Source organism: Eurypyga helias, unplaced genomic scaffold (genome assembly GCF_000690775.1).
Source record: "Eurypyga helias isolate BGI_N326 unplaced genomic scaffold, ASM69077v1 scaffold7156, whole genome shotgun sequence".
NCBI classification, from domain to species: Eukaryota; Metazoa; Chordata; class Aves; order Eurypygiformes; family Eurypygidae; genus Eurypyga; species Eurypyga helias.
This window is the reverse complement of record NW_010258490.1, coordinates 67124-82967: the sequence shown is the minus strand read 5'-3', so window position 1 is coordinate 82967 and position 15844 is coordinate 67124. Positions and strand designations below refer to the sequence as shown.

Below are 15844 nucleotides of genomic sequence, written 5' to 3'. Positions count from 1 at the left end.
TTATACCATTGCATTAACTGGAGTGAAAAACTAGAATTGAAAACCACGACAAATGTTTATCAACCCTACAAACATTTATGAACTCAACTTTTAGCAGCTTGACTGGAATTAGTAAAGAAAGTTTCTATTTTCAGGACTGGGGCCCCTGGTAAATTTATTTACTGAATCCCTTTGTTTCTAAACACAGGACCTTGCTGCCCTCAGAAGAGTTTAGATTACGTTAGGATCCCGTGTGTGAAATATGAAGTAGTGTGATTTGGGCATTGTGGGCAGAGGGGAAGTCACCTATGTACACTTCATTCTCCTGTTAAAGCTAACCATTGCCTTTATTTGCAACAGACTGCAGTATGCTTAAAATATTTAAGAATTGCAAATGCAAAGAGTTTATTTGTTTGTATCTTTGTTGTAGGGCCCAAGCACAAAAAAGTCCTGAAAATCCAGGTAAGCGTGTACTGGTAGATAGTCTCTCACAACAAAAAGTGTTTAAAAATATTAAAATATTAAGATAATTCTTGCAGAGCAGAGTAAATGGTGGCAGGGGGGACATGGCCACGTGACCGAGAACAACAAACAGGAATAGATGAGGCACAAAGAAATTGTATAAAGAATAAAGAGTAGTTACACGAGAGCAAGGCAGAAATAATATTTTTATAATAGAAAAGATGGTGAAGAAATGCAAGAGCAGAGACATTTACAGGAGCATTCCCACACTGCCCTTCTTTAACCCAGTACACAGTATCAGTGTATGTGGATGTGTGTTCCAACACCTGCCCCCTGCCCCTACTCTAGCAGCACCCTACACTAGAGGGGTGAGCTGCTAGATGTTGGGCCTGTCCTGAACTGTTCCTGCAATTATTTTCTTACCAGGCCACAAGCATTTACAGCTTCTGCAAGCTACTACGGGCATCCAGTCCTACTGACATTAAAAAACCTTTTGATAAGAAAGCTAAAATAGTGCTAAACAAAAAGAAGTCTGTGCTCATTCTGAAAGCATTTTATGTCAAATTATATTTAAAACTGGAAGTGTAGGACAAACTTGAAGTGACAGCACATATACTATCGCACACAAGGATAGCTATACTCGGAGTTTTGGATCAGAATGTTATTCACAGTCCCTTTCATGAAGGCCTGCCTTGTTCCTCTGGCATAGCGTTGTGGTTTGGAACTGATCTGGGATTTGTGGTGTCCTTTTTGTCAAGTTATGTCTTGATAGTTTGAAGTGATACATGCTAAGAAGCCTGTGGTTATGCTTCTTTACGCAGGATACAGTCAAGAAGACGGTGGCTGGTCTTCATTTGTGAGTATCAGGATTACCAAAACCTGCTGGGTGAATGGATTACCTCTTCTGTAAGGTCTATCAGTTCCTGCATTATCTACTTGGAGCAGCACGGATGGTGTGAGCAATGGCAAGGGGTGCTCAGATGAGGAGAAAGAGAAGCAGGAGCATGAGTGATTTGGGTAGCTGCATACAAATGTCTTCACTGAGAAAAGGGTCTCCCCTGGTCATGCCAGGCAGAGCTTCCGAACGACAGTCCTACGCCACTGGTTCAAGTCAAAGCTCTCAGCCTGTCACCAGGTCTCCGCAGAATCCTAGCTGAATTTTATATGCCTATTTCAAGCTCTTAAAAGAGGTGACTAGTAAAGGAGAGGTGACTATGATATTCAACAGCAAACTCTTGCCATTTTATTATTTAGAGTTGATTTCTTGAAGAATCTAATTTTTTGAAGCCAACCAGACAAGTTCCTTTTGCCTTTCAGTGTAGAAAAAGCATTGGTGAACATCATTAGATGAAGCATGCACAACTCAGCTGAACAAATAAGCTGACTGATGCACGGGCCAGGTTTACAAAGATCTCTTAATCTGAGCAGTGCCCATGTTGTTTTGCAAAAAATGGAGAGGGACACTTAAAACCACTTGCTACTAAGTTTGTAGGAGATTTGCTGCTATTTTAGCAGCACACAAAGCAAAAATAACCACCTATAGAGTACTGGGGCTCTGCTGATGCAGAGCTAGCCTGGAAATTTCAGCCAAGATAGCAATGACAAATTGAATATTCTTTTACTTGTAAGCCTTGGCAGATCGCAGAGAAGACACGTGCGATGACCGCTACCGTATTTCCACTGTGATCTTACCAGGTCCTGCAAGCTGTATGAGGCTGTTGTGGCTCTGGTCTGTGGAGGGCACCCAGACCCATATCACAGAGCTCATTTTTTTCTGAAGCATTTTTGAACAGTTGAGTTGCAGGCTGCAGAGTACATGCTATTAAGTAAGAACAAATATCAGCTGGCATCAACTGCTATTCCAGTGTGTTTCTAGGAAGCACCGAATTGGTTGCTGTTGCCTTCTCTGTTGCCTAAAAGAGAGGCACTGTGCATTTCAGTAAGCTATCACCTTACCTTGAACTTCCACTGCAGTTACTGTTATAAAATGACACTCGTTTCCTTTCTTAAGCTGTTGAGTGCTGTATGCATTAATAAAATACTGCTTCCCTTCCCCATTTTATTTCAACAGAGAACTTACTCAAACTGGTTTAAAAAACTTGGTACCCTCCAGAGTGAAAAACAGCACAGTGGAAGGCCACAAGGAAACTGCACTGGTGTGTAGTATCCTGTTACAGCACTGCTCTTTTGTGTCCATTTGCCAGGATGAAGATGACGACTATGAAAGCCCTGACGATGACCAGGAAAAGGAAGATGAGGCTGACTATGAATCACCAACAGAAGAACCCGAGGAAGCAGAACACGACAGTGATGGCTATGAGCCACCTCCTTCCAATAACGATGAAGCACACCACAACGTCATATTTCCTGCCAAGTCACTTGCAAACAACACAGATTATATAGGTAATTACTAAAAATTAAATGTTAATAATACTTTGTACATTATATTTTCACTCATTAGCAGCCACATTTTAGGTGGCTGGTAATGGAATACAGAAGTTTTTTCCTTGAAGTCAACAGTGCAGTTCATGAACAAGATTTAGTGACATGGATTTACAACACATTGGTGCTTTGGGACTTTTGAAGCTGTTTTCTACTTCAGCCAAGCTCTGTTGGATTAACGACAAGTTTCGCATGATGCGTGCATTATTTGGCCTTTGGTTTGAACCTGCATGAAGTTAAACATATGTGCATGCTGTATTAGCTTCGGTAGTGCAACCCCACACAGAGGCTGCTGTTGTCACAACAGTGGCAAAAAACTAGGGAAAACTGGGCAAAGAAAGAGATGGGCTCTCTCTGCCTGTCACGTTTTTATGTCTGACTCTTCAGCAGCCTGCAGCTGTGGGGTCAAGCAGAGGAAAGCAGACCTGCCGTTCAGACTGGCTGGGGTTTCACGCCGTCACTGCACTGCTCCGACAGAGAGAAAAACGCCCCCCTGCCGTTCAGACTGGCTGGTGTTTCACGCCGTCACTGCACTGCTCCGAATGAAAACAATAGTGTGGGCCAACAGCCTGGCCGCTGGAGTCACCTCACCCCACAGGGACAGATGACCCTGTAACTCCCAGTGCAACACGGATCCTAAAGCAGCTGCCCATTATATACTAAACCAAAGTCTTTATGATACATTAACTTAAGTATGCAGGTTACTGCAAGAGCTCCTTTTCATGGAGACCTAATGAGAATAATGTAACCAAACTCTGTGTAGATGTTTAGCTTGGGATTTTTGTTTTCTTTAGACAGACCTCCAGCAACTAGATCATCACATCAGCCACCAGTACCACCACAGCGACCTGGCCCATCCCCAGTACCAGCCTCCTTTGGGGGAAGAGGTGCTTCTGTATGTTTCTTTCTTACTATTTTGCCTATCCCTTTGCCAGTACCTTCTTAGAATTCCAAGGGTAATGCCATTGAAGTCCAAGGGTAATGCCATTTTATTTAGACCTAGCCATGTGCACAAGTGAAGGTAATTTTAGGATGTGATAGAGGAACTCCTGGTCTGACCCAGAGTCATAGACTGTATATATAAAACACACAGGACTCGTAGGTGGCATGAGCTCTCAAGACAGCTGTCCTAAATTGCTGCTCTATTTTGTTGGAATAAAGATGAACGTTGGAAGGCATTTGTCTGCAGAAATGCAACCATCTCTTGCAGCTGCTGACAAGACAATGCTGTCTGGCCCCAGCTCCCACCGTACTAAAGAACAACCCTTTCTCCCTCTGCCTCAGTCAGCAGCAGTCAGCAGGCCTGATATGTATTTCTCAGCTTCAAATTTACATAAATGGTATTGAAATTAGTGGATCAAAACCAACCCCTGCTGCACTGAAGTTACAACAGCATTGCTGAAGCTCCTGTTTCTTTCTTTTGACAATTCTCATGCCCTCCCCAAAGATAACATCCCACTGGAGTATTCCTTGTGAGAGGAAGCAGATGGAGGCAATTCTGCACCTGACAAAACCCCGTGTATGTAGGTCATTCGTCAGGACTGTTAATGGCTCCTCTCCTTCCCGCACTGGGTAGAGACCTTGTGCTGTACCAGATTGGCAGATGTGATGTGGTGGGGTTAATATACAAAAATGAAAACAAAAAGGTGAAGACACACTTTAACCACATATGAAATATTTGTTTTAGCTGCCAGCTTTTCCTCCTCCACCAAGCAACAATGACTTGAGTAGGGACAGAAATATCAAGCCTTTGAAACGTAAGTACGGCTGGTTTTGTCTCTGCAAATCTTTTCCAATGGGCCATAAAGCCCTTCACTTTTGCCTGTATCTCTGCAGTCCCACTCGCTTCTACTATTTATACAGAAGCCTCACTCGTTCTTGTAAGAAGTAACACCAGTTCCTGGCTGTACAAATGCATATTGCCCTACACTAGCAAGTTATCTTACACAGCTTTTGTGTTTAGCCCCAGCTCCTTCCATAGACAGAAGCACAAAGCCCCCACTGGATCGCCTTGCTCCGCCGTTTGAAAGAGAAAACCCAGTATCAGGTCAGTATTTGCTTATGCTAATCCATGGGGTATTTTTAGTTATTCAAAAGGATCAGTTTGAATATCATTTAGGCACAAGAACAAGGCTCAGCCGAACATGCTGTAAGCCAGTCACAGACCAGGTGGATCTGTTTATGAATAAATAATGTGAGCAGTACTCATAAACTGAGAGAAATTGTATCTAGAAAGCAGCAACCCTAGCTCAGGACTAGTTGAACAGACAGACAGTATCAGATCCCTGTGCAATAAAGTTTTGATGTAACACTTATATGAATGAAGAAGGAAATATTTAGTATGTTAAAAGAAGAAATAACTTTTGCGTGCGAAGCTAACAAAGCTAAGCATACACTACTGTAAGTAATTTGGCACCCAGGCTTAAAAGAATGTCTAGAGCTGAAAAAAAAAAAAAGAAAAGAAAAAAAAAAAGGCATTTGTTTCAGACCAAAAACCATACTTTGCAAAAATTCTAAAGAGACTACTCTCTGATTTTTATTTCTTATCTAACGACTTTCATCTGCTACATAATGGCATAAAACTATCCAGTAACCCAGAGCTGAACCACAGGAACTATGACTGCAAAACGTGCCGCTTTGACAATTTTTTAATTCTCCTTTAATAAGAGATATTGCAATTTTGCCATCTCTTGCAAAGCTAAAATATTTTTCTGGCTTACATGTCACTTTCAATGATGGTCAAAACTTGATTGTTTAATAGAAAGTTTAATTAACTTTCTTCTCCCCTAATTGTGACCTTTTACCATTTTCAGGGAGGAAGCCAAGCTTTCCTGAAAAGGTAAGGTCTTTTTTGTTCTGTGCTTATTGATGTTTTTCATCTATTTTGGTACATTCTCTTAACTGTTCCTTGTTTTACAGCCTCTGACTTCGCAGCTAAGGTAAGAGTTTTGCTTTTGGAAATGAAGGTAAGGTCTTTTTTGTTCTGTGCTTATTGATGTTTTTCATCTATTTTGGTACATTCTCTTAAATGTTCCTTGTTGTTTTACAGCCTCTGACTTCACAGCTAAGGTAAGAGTTTTGCTTCTGGAAATGAGACTCTCGATGCCAGTATTACCCAATCATTTCTTAGTAAGGAGCTTTTTGCCTTTATTTCATCGTCTTGCTCCTGCTTTAGATCCCTGGGGGAACAGCTAGCAATGATGCCAAAACCTCCTGTCCCACAAAGTGACAGATACGAAAGAGGCAATCCACCTCCGCTAAGGAAGCCGACCCCTGTAAAGTAAGTGTTCATTTAGCTGAAATTCAGTAAAGGATAAAGGAAATGTAACAAACGTATGGATAAGCAACACAGGATGGTACAATGACTCACTTCCAAAACGTACAGAGAAATGTATGATCCATGTTTTTTCCACCAGATCAAGCTCTTGCTCTAGGGAACATTCCTTCATGAGTTCTATTGCTATTTGGTTTTAGGCTGTCAGAAAAAGAAAGCTTTACTTTCCTACCGGTGATCTTACCAGCCTGCAGAACTCCTTCTTAACAGCAAGCAGCATTCTTTCACAGAACTAGATCCTTCTCCAGCATTTTCCAGATAACTTGTGGGCTGAACAGTGTGACTGATCCTAAAATGAAATAGGAAAGTAACTGAGATCTGCTAATTGGCCAGCACAATCTATCAGAGAAACAAAGACTGGAAGGCTTATCATGCGCTTTAGCAATGTTGTTACGATCAATGAGTTCCAGACTTGAAGTCTAATGTTTCATCATTGTAAAAACTTTTAAGCTCTAATCTCATAATCAATTCATCAGACATTTTCCTTGTTGATAAAATCAAGATGGGCTAAGGACTAGCATAAAGTCTTAGATTAGGGCTGAAAATTAGAATCGTAGGTATTTTTATGAGGAAAAAAATGTTTCTGTATTCATTTGGTCTGTAAAACTTATTATAAATTCATTTTTAGTTGAAAATATAGCCTAATTCACCCACAGTGTATGAGTAATATTCCACCTATGATTCATGTTTTGTGTTCTCTGCTCCATTTCAGGCAGGGTTGGCCATCGCATAAAAAAAATGAAGTAAGTATAATCTCAGAGCAAATATTTAAAGGTTTAGGGACTACAGTAAAATTAACTATCTGTATAATAATTCTGGGAAAGGTAAACTTGTTTCTTTTATCAATTATAATGGACTCTCATGGCTCTTTCATAGCTTGTGGTTTCTTTTTAAACACATTTATGTCAAGCTCAGTTTATTCCCTGAGTGCTTTATCTGAGATAACAGGAAGAATAAGGTCAGAATTTTTTAATGACATAGGAGAAGTGATTTTGCTTACACTAGGTTTTGGTGTTAATGGTGGGTTTTTTCAGTTTAAGCTGACCTAAGGATTTCACTTGCAGATAACTCTGAGAGCCTACACTTCCTGAAGGAATGAGGGAAGTTTACATCTGCTGAGAGTTTCTGGCTACTTTTGGTCAAGATCTGTTATGGGATATCTACCTCACAGCTTATGTGTAAATAATAGCTGCACCTTAATGCAAGAACTTTAAAAATTATTTGGTGTTCCATAAAGATAGAAACCCCAGCATTTTAGATGGAAGTGACAGTATAGATATTAAAGTCCTTGTATACTCAAGATTCGCCAATGGCCAGGTTTCTGTTTTGTAAAATATTCCTAAGAACTGTGTTATAATGTGTTACTAATATTTATTTTCTTCTGGCTCCCCAGGAAGAAGACGACAGTAAGTATTTCTACAGTGATTTTTAAAACTTAGAAGTCTTTCTTTGCAGAATGCTTATAAAGTACCTCAGGTAGATCTATACATCAAAGCTGCAAACCACAGGAAATCAATAGGTAATAGCTTCCTTCAGTCAGCCAGGTACAAGGCAGTAGGATTTCTTATTTTGAAACACATTACATCTTAAGAGATTTGTGATCTGCACACAAAGAGCTTGGCTTGTAAACCTGGTACCCTCCCAGTTACCAATACAGCATTTGGTCAAGCCCTGCCCGTACTACTCTTCTCCGCAGTGTTATTTACTCTAACAAGCAGAACTTGTTTCATGTAATAACACTAATTATAAATTATTTCAGTATCCTGTTTCCCAAAACTAAGTTGGTACAGTGACGCCATAACAGAAGCAGAACATTTGGCCAAGTCTCCACAAAAGATCACTGCCTCTAATGCTCCAAAAAGAACACAGCTATTTAAGCTGTGCAGAGTGCGCTTAATCCATTCCCCTATCAGTAGCTGAGGACAGAGGACACTGCAGAAAGAAAACGTTTCATTTTATGCTGTAGTTTATGATGACATGGGAGAAATCTCACAAAGGAATAAAGTTCAAAAAGGTAACCTCAAATCCACTATTTAGCAGCAACTTAACAGAGATCACATGGTTACACAAACAACCTTCAGCTCTACTGCACTTACAGTATCTGAATTGCGGATTATCCAGAACAAAAGTTAGAAAATGTGAATGTTGTTCAAGCCTGTTCCAGTTAATTTTTAATTTTAATACTTAGTTTTAAGTTCTCAGTTGACCATATGAGTTTACAGTCTGTAACTAACATACGAAGGACTTTTGATAAAACAGCTTACTTCATTATGTTTATCTAATTAAATAGCAGTAATGTGGCAGCATTCCTTCATCCTACCTCATTTAAGAATGTCTCACATAGGTTTTAAGTTTCCTTCTCTTCCTCTCCACAGCTGCACCCCAAAGACCAGTGCCACAGCTATCTTTGCCCCCATACAGCTCCAATACATTCCCATCCAAATCTGTGAAGCCTCCACCTAAGCCAGGATCCAACAGTATGCCTGGTGCAGAAAGGTTTGTTTCACCCATTATTGTGCCATTCCTTTTTGGATCTCCTTGCAATTTAGCAAATAACAGTATGTAAGTGGCCACAGGGTTCTCAGGCGAACACAGGGGTAACTACTTGAAGTAGACCATTATTCTTCAGGCCATACCTTTGCCCCCACTAGATGCTAATTCATGTTGTCCCTACTATCAGGGAGAATCCTCCATGTCATTGAAGTTCTGTAATTGGTGAAGCAGACAGTGTACATCAGGCAACCATGAAACAATGCAAATCTCTCAGTTCTACGACAAATATTTAGGGCCTACAGGTTAGGTTCAGTCCTTCCGTTCTTGAGACATTTCTCTCATTACCTCCAGGATCCATAAGAATGACAAGCCTTTTTGGGAAGAGATCATCTTTTACAAAACTATGCAGGATGTAGGTCAAAGAGGTCCTTCTTCAAAAGGATTCTGCCCACTCTAGGAGCTTAAGTGTTAGACCCGCAACGACTAAGTGCTTCAAAACTAAAAACCCTCACAACCGCAGTTGTCTAGAGTTGAACCTGGAAGAATTTCACCACTGTTTTACTAAACTTTACTCTAATGGTTAGTAATTCCTATTTAAAATTGTGGATCTTCCTTCAACCATGATTTTTTCTAGCTTCAACTTCCAAATATTAGATTGTATTCTTTTGCTAGATGGAAGAGCCCTTAATTAAATTTTGATTTCTGATGTCGTGTGCAATGGACTTAGCCTTTGATGAGTTACTGTCCGCTACTTGAGTCTAAGGCTGAAGTACATTTTCTAATCTCTGTATTATTTTAATGGCTTTTTGATGAATTCCTCCCATTTACCATCATTCTCTGGAACTGCTGACATGCCAGTAGAACAAATACTGCAATAGCAAGGTCATATGCAAATAGGAACTATTCCTACGCTGAACAATTCTGCTTCTATTCAAACAGAACTGCCAAATTTTGCTACACCAGAAGCCGCCACTTGGCTGATTCTCTCCCATGAATCACAAGTCATGATAGGGTGCTTTTGTTCTGCAGTCATAATTTACATATTCATCCCAGCGCTTCTTGTACCGTTCATTTAAGCAGAAGAGAAATGTGAACTGTAAAGGAAAAGAGTGCAGGCAGCTTGTTCCCAATTAAGTAAAGAAATTAAAAAAAAAAAAAAATTGAAGATTGGAAATCTTCATTTTGAGAAGTTTTGGATGTGGCTTTTTCTAACAAAAAGCATACAAATTCCACAGGAGGGAAAGCATGGGCACATGGAAGTGTTATGGCACTGTGGGTATGAGCTCTGTGCTGCTGCCAGCTCACAGCTCACAGAAGGGCTGAGGTTGGCAGGGACCCCTGGACATCACCTGGCCCACCCTCCTGCTCAGGCAGGGTGACCTGGAGCAGGCTGCCCAGCACCATCTCCAGATGGCTTTGGAGTATCTCCAAGAATGGAGATTCCACAACCTCTCTGGGCAACCTGCTCCAGGGCTCAGCTGCCCTCTCGGTAAAAAACTGTTGCCTAATGTTCAGAGGGAGCCTCCTGGGTTTCAGTTGTGCCCACTGCCTCTGGTCCTGCCCCTGGGCACCTCTGAGAAAAGTCTGACTCTCCCTTCATGTATTTACGTGCGTTAATAAGGTCCCTCCTGAGCCTTCTCTTTGCCAGGCTGAACAGCCCCAGCTCCCTCAGCCCTTCCTCATGTGTGAGATGCTCCAGTCCCTTACCATGTGAGTGGCCCTTCACTGGACTCTTTCACCAGTAGGCCCCCATCCATAGCTGCAACATTAATGATGACAAACTGCACTTTCATCAACGATGCTATGGACACCACAGGAAAAATGACTGTATAAGTGGAACCCCACAGAAAGAAACATCTCTCACGCTGTTGCTTTAGGGGAACAAAGCAGCCATTCTCTGTGAAAACTCAGTGAGCTGAAGTGGTTTTCTGCACTGACCCTCACTCTGAAATCTTGGTGGCCTATTACTGATTCCCTCTACCCTATTCCCAGATACTAAGCTTCAAATAAACTTTGTTATGGATCTATTTGCATAAAAAGAAGGAAAGAAAACAAAAAGAAGAAAGGGAAGGCTATCCATCCTGCCTAGGTCTTGACAGTACCTCACCTTCTGTAAAACAGGCACAAAGTCCAGATCAGTTCTTCAGAGCAGCGAAACGTTGGATAACGATGTCTGATTTATCCTGACTATTTTTCTTTTCATTTTTTAAACAGTGCTAGAAACCTGTCTTCAGGCGGCTCACTACCACCACGCTTACATCTAGGTTTGTGTTGTGCATTCCTGTGTGTTTTTGTGGGGAAAAAAAAAATGGCTGAAGGTTGAAAGGTGGTTTCAGTGCGGTGAATAGATTCTTTTCTTTCCATAGATGTTAGTTGTGGGACTGTGAAGAGAAAACTATCCAGTTCCTGAAAGGCATCTTGTGTAACTTGGTCTGAATCTAAGATGATATATTCCCATGAAGTTTGGGATTACTGTCTAGTTAAAACTTGTCAAAACTTCATATAAGTGTATTTTCAATATAAGTAACACTGCTGAGAGCTCAGCAGCACTACCTGCAAGTCACTGTGGTATACTGACACTCTTGAAAAAGGTAGAAAACACTTTCCAGGTGAAATATGAAGCCTATTTATCTTGTAATAACAAGTAAAAAATAAGGGCAGCTTAGAAATCAATTGCTTTACAAATAATCTTTCACATAAGGTGACAGTGGCCAATGCCTTAAGTGACATTTTTCAGGCCCTACGTGCTAAGAAGGCAAAGAGACAACATTACAGCTGTCTCTAAAGAAACCAGAGATGCTCTCAGTGGAGTAATTATGGTCCAGAAGCTAAAAAGATGTAAGGTCTTTCTCAAATTCATCTGACTTTAAGGAAACCTGAGCAGCAAGAGTTCAGTGAAAGTCCCTGAGCACCAAGGATGAAGTTGTGTAGAGAACCTGGTTCTCATACAGTAGCCTAAATCTGATTCCAAATAATTTCAAAATGTCTCAGTGTCAGAGTGATATAAACTCTTCATGCTGCATAAAATCAAGATTGTACGCTCTGTATGGACTCCACAGATGAACTTACTCTTCCGGTTTTAACACTTCTTCTACCTTTGAAGGCAACAACAGCAGATCTCCTTCCAGAGGCCCAGCTGACATAAGACCTCCACTGCCAGTTCCTAGCAGACAGACTGTTCACCAAACAAACGTGGAGGAAGATGAGGTACAGAACACTGCAAGCCTTAACTGTCACTGCTAAACACAGCACATTTTCTGATTTTGAGCGAGAACATGTTTCAGAGTTGTTTTGCTAGTTAGCAGTCACAGGGTGTTCGTAGGTGCTTTCAGTTTCCTTTTCTGTGTCAAACTTCAGTGCCTTATTTTGTCTCCACCAATAAAAACAATAGCAAAACCCCAGCAGAACAAAATAAGAAAACTACTTGTTTGCCGGATTGCCTGTTTTGCACAGTTGCCTTCAACTAGCATTATGTATTCAGTTCCCCTTCCACAGAACCTTGGTGAGTAAAGAATTCGTACCCTTTAAGTGTCGCATTTCTTTAAATATGACAAGTTTAGAGCAACCCTCTCCTGGCGATAACACTGCTGGGCCACCATACGTGGTTTGTTCACAGGAAGTCTGCATTATTGTCTCAGAGAGCTAAAAAAGAAAAAATAAAATAATTTAAAAATAACCCAGAGAAATGAAGGCAAAGGATGCTGGTGTCCCAGGCAGACAAAAGAGAAAATGTATCTGTATTTTACTAAGAATATTTGGGAATATCTGTTCTCCTAGCATACCTGCAGACATAGCTAGGTCTGTAATATTTCCGGATTTATCAAAGAGGGCAAATACTTTTAAAATCATTCAGTGCCATGTAGCACACAGTAATACATACTGGTATGATCCCAAAGCTCACACCTTCAGAGGTTCTGCACATAACCCCAAATACCCTCACAACCACATGTTCTCTACTTATGCGTGTGTTGTTACCATCACAAGCTAACTCGCTGACAGCTGAGTTTCTCCTTTCTCCTCTCTCACAAAACCCACAGGACTCACTCAACGATGAGTGGTATGTTGCTTACGTCAGCCGGCCAGAAGCAGAAGCAGCCCTTCGAAAAATAAACAAGGTACTCATTAAATCCTTGGGGATTCTCACCATCTCCCAGCCAGGTGCCCCTGCAGTCATAGGGGAAGTGAAAGTACATGACATGGAGAGGTTGGAGCCCCAGCATAGATTCTGAGAGTAGGGGATTCACCTTGAATATCTTTACCCACATAAAAGTTACACATCTAGTCTAAACCAGCCACGAAGGCTGTGTTACAAATTCCAAGTTTTAGACATCTTGAATTAGATGAATCACAGAATCACAGAATCGTTTGGGTTGGAAGAGACCTTAAAGATCATCTAGTTCCAACCTCCCTGCCATGAGATGAATCCCATCCTTTTCTAGGCCATATTTACCAGCAAAATGAAGCAGACAAAACACAGACTTAACTGTGCATGTGGAGATAAACCAAATTGTATCCCATCACCTTGGGAAATCTGTTTATGATGCTTCACACTACCTGCAGTGAGTTGCAGATGACATGCACATTATTTCAGTGACTTGTACGAAGATCCATCTTATGAGATCAGAATCAATGCCTTTAAGAAAAGGTATTTCAAGGGAAGACTTGTTAAAACAGGTCTGAAATGAAGAAAAGCAGAGAGAGAGAGAGAGGATATCACTGCCTTTACCAGAATTACACAGACACTATCATTATTTTAGGCTGTCTGTAAATGGATCACATAGGAATCTTGACTGATACTTACAGAAATGAACTTCCCATCTGGTCAAAGTCACGTGTGGTTTGGGCTTTGATATTCTGTGTGGTCGTCTTGGCAGTGCTGGGTTAGCGTTTGGACTCGGTGATCTTAAAGGTCTTTTCCAACCTAAACAATTCTGTGATGCTGTGATTCTATGATTTTACTTCCTCCTTTAATGGAAGCTCATAGAATACCATTCCTCCCTTCCCTTAAAAAACTGCATTTGTATCAGACTGGGAAGTTTTAAGCAGCAAACTGAAAGACAAAACAACCGAGAAATGACCTGAACTCTTTAATAGCACAGTTTCTCTTACCAGGAGGAAAGAGATTTCAGAAACAAAACCACGTAAAAACATAAGTGCCCTGGTTAAGGCTGTTATGCTGATCAAACCCAGAAGTGACATTTATTTGTTATCTTTCACTTTTTCCTCTTTCAGGATGGAACATTCTTGGTAAGAGACAGCTCAAGAAAAACTGCTACTCATCCATACGTGCTGATGGTGTTGTACAGAGATAAAGTGTACAACATCCAGATTCGTTACCAGGAGCAAAACCACATATATTTGTTAGGAACCGGCTTAAAAGGAAAAGAGGTATTATGTGTTTTTCACACTACTTAGCATTTTTTAAGGTAACTCCTGTCTCGTTCCCAAGTGTCAGGCTGCTTAACCTGGCAGCTGGTTTACTCCAGTGGAATTCTGCTTGTTGTCTTAGAGTTTTTCCTGATAAATATGTTGCTGCTGGAAGTAAAACTGGATTCTCTTGTTCCCACTCAGGGACTAAAGGGAGAGCCACAGAATACATCTGCTAGAAATCCATATACCTGGTTAGGGAACGTTTGTTTACTGCTAAGATACCAGATAAGGAAAATGCACAGTTAGGAGGAAATCTGTATCTGCCAACTTTACCGTTTTGCTCCCAGACCACTGGTTTACTTACCTACAGCACTGCTGCGCTGGATTTACTGGCACCAGACAGACTGGTCAGCACACGGACTGACGGGCAGACTGAGTCAGAACTCTCTGAAGTTATCAGTCGACTTTCTGAACCTTCAAGTGCGATCATCATGCCAAGCAGAATGGCAGCGTTGTGTATTAGAATCAGAATCACAGACTCACAGACTGGTTTGGGTTGGAAGGGACCTTAAAGACCATCTAGTTCCAACCCCCCTGCCATGGGCAGGGACACCTTCCACTAGACCAGGTTGCTCCAAGCCTCATCCAGCCTGGCCTTGGACACTTCCAGGGATGGGGCATCCACAGCTTCTCTGGGCACCCTGTCCCAGTGCCTCCCCGCCCTCTCCGGGAAGAACTCCTCCCTGATATCCAATCTAAACCTCCCCACTTTCCATTTAAACCCGTTACCCCTTGTCCTGTCACTACAGGCCCTTGTAAAAAGTCCCCCCCAGCTTCCTTGTAGCCCCTTCAGGCACTGGAAGGTGCTATAAGGTCTCCCCGGAGCCTTCTCTTCTCCAGGCTGAACAAGCCCCACTCTCTCAGCCTGTCCCCATAGCAGAGGGGCTCCAGCCCTCTGAGCATCTTCGTGGCCTCCTCTGGACTCACTCCAACCAGTCTATATCCTTCTGATGTTGAGGGCTCCGCAGCTGGACGCAGCACTCCAGGTGGGGTCTCACCAGAGCAGAGTATTAAACAGGCCAAGAGTGCATAAAGTAATTACACAACATTGCAGTGGTTGCACACACACCAGATTAACAGTTACTGAACCAGATTATGGCAGGAATGAAAACAGCTGAACTGATAGTATTTACTGGACCTTAGAAGTCTGTGAAATGTTTAGAGATTAAAAAAAAAAATATTGCTTTTACTAATCACTAATAATTCTAACATTTTTGACATAGCCTTCTCATTATCTCCATCCCACAGGATTTTGCTTCTGTAGCAGATATCATTGATTACTTCCAAAGAACACCTCTTCTTCTGATTGATGGAAAAGACAGAGGTTCAAGAAACCAGTGCATGTTAAAATACGCTGCGGGACATATTTAAAAGAGACCTTAATGAAGATGACTTTCAAAGCCTACTGAAGTTTGTGAAGTTCAAGATATTTTCTTTTTCAGCAAACTAAAATCATGAAGTCATTAAAAATCCTTTGAATTTTACAGAGAAAGGACAATATTATTTTTAAATTATGCTTAAATGCAGTACTCTCTAAATGTGAGTTTCCTACAATGTGTTTATTACTGTTCACCAGTCATCCAGTACATGACAAGTTTGTATCTTCCAACATATGTGTATCTTCTGAAATTATTTCCACGACAAATTAGAGGACCCAGAAATAAATACTAGTACAAGCCTCTGCTTTCATAGGAAAAAACCCTA

The 15844-nt window shown here is 41.2% G+C and overlaps 1 protein-coding gene across 1 annotated transcript in view; it reads left to right on the top strand.

The window, feature by feature from the left end:
* LCP2 (lymphocyte cytosolic protein 2 (SH2 domain containing leukocyte protein of 76kDa)) overlaps positions 1-15511 on the top strand; it is a 29932-nt gene extending 14421 nt beyond the window's left edge. Inside the window, exons 5-21 of the mRNA XM_010154341.1 lie at positions 410-441; positions 1263-1297; positions 2646-2844; positions 3678-3778; positions 4571-4640; positions 4847-4930; positions 5697-5722; positions 5803-5822; positions 6059-6163; positions 6930-6960; positions 7611-7623; positions 8593-8713; positions 10925-10974; positions 11814-11917; positions 12748-12825; positions 13943-14098; positions 15389-15511. Coding sequence (XP_010152643.1) covers positions 410-441; positions 1263-1297; positions 2646-2844; positions 3678-3778; positions 4571-4640; positions 4847-4930; positions 5697-5722; positions 5803-5822; positions 6059-6163; positions 6930-6960; positions 7611-7623; positions 8593-8713; positions 10925-10974; positions 11814-11917; positions 12748-12825; positions 13943-14098; positions 15389-15511 — 1348 coding nt within the window. The remainder of the gene's footprint in view (positions 1-409; positions 442-1262; positions 1298-2645; positions 2845-3677; positions 3779-4570; positions 4641-4846; positions 4931-5696; positions 5723-5802; positions 5823-6058; positions 6164-6929; positions 6961-7610; positions 7624-8592; positions 8714-10924; positions 10975-11813; positions 11918-12747; positions 12826-13942; positions 14099-15388) is intronic.
* The last annotated feature ends 333 nt before the right edge of the window (positions 15512-15844 follow it).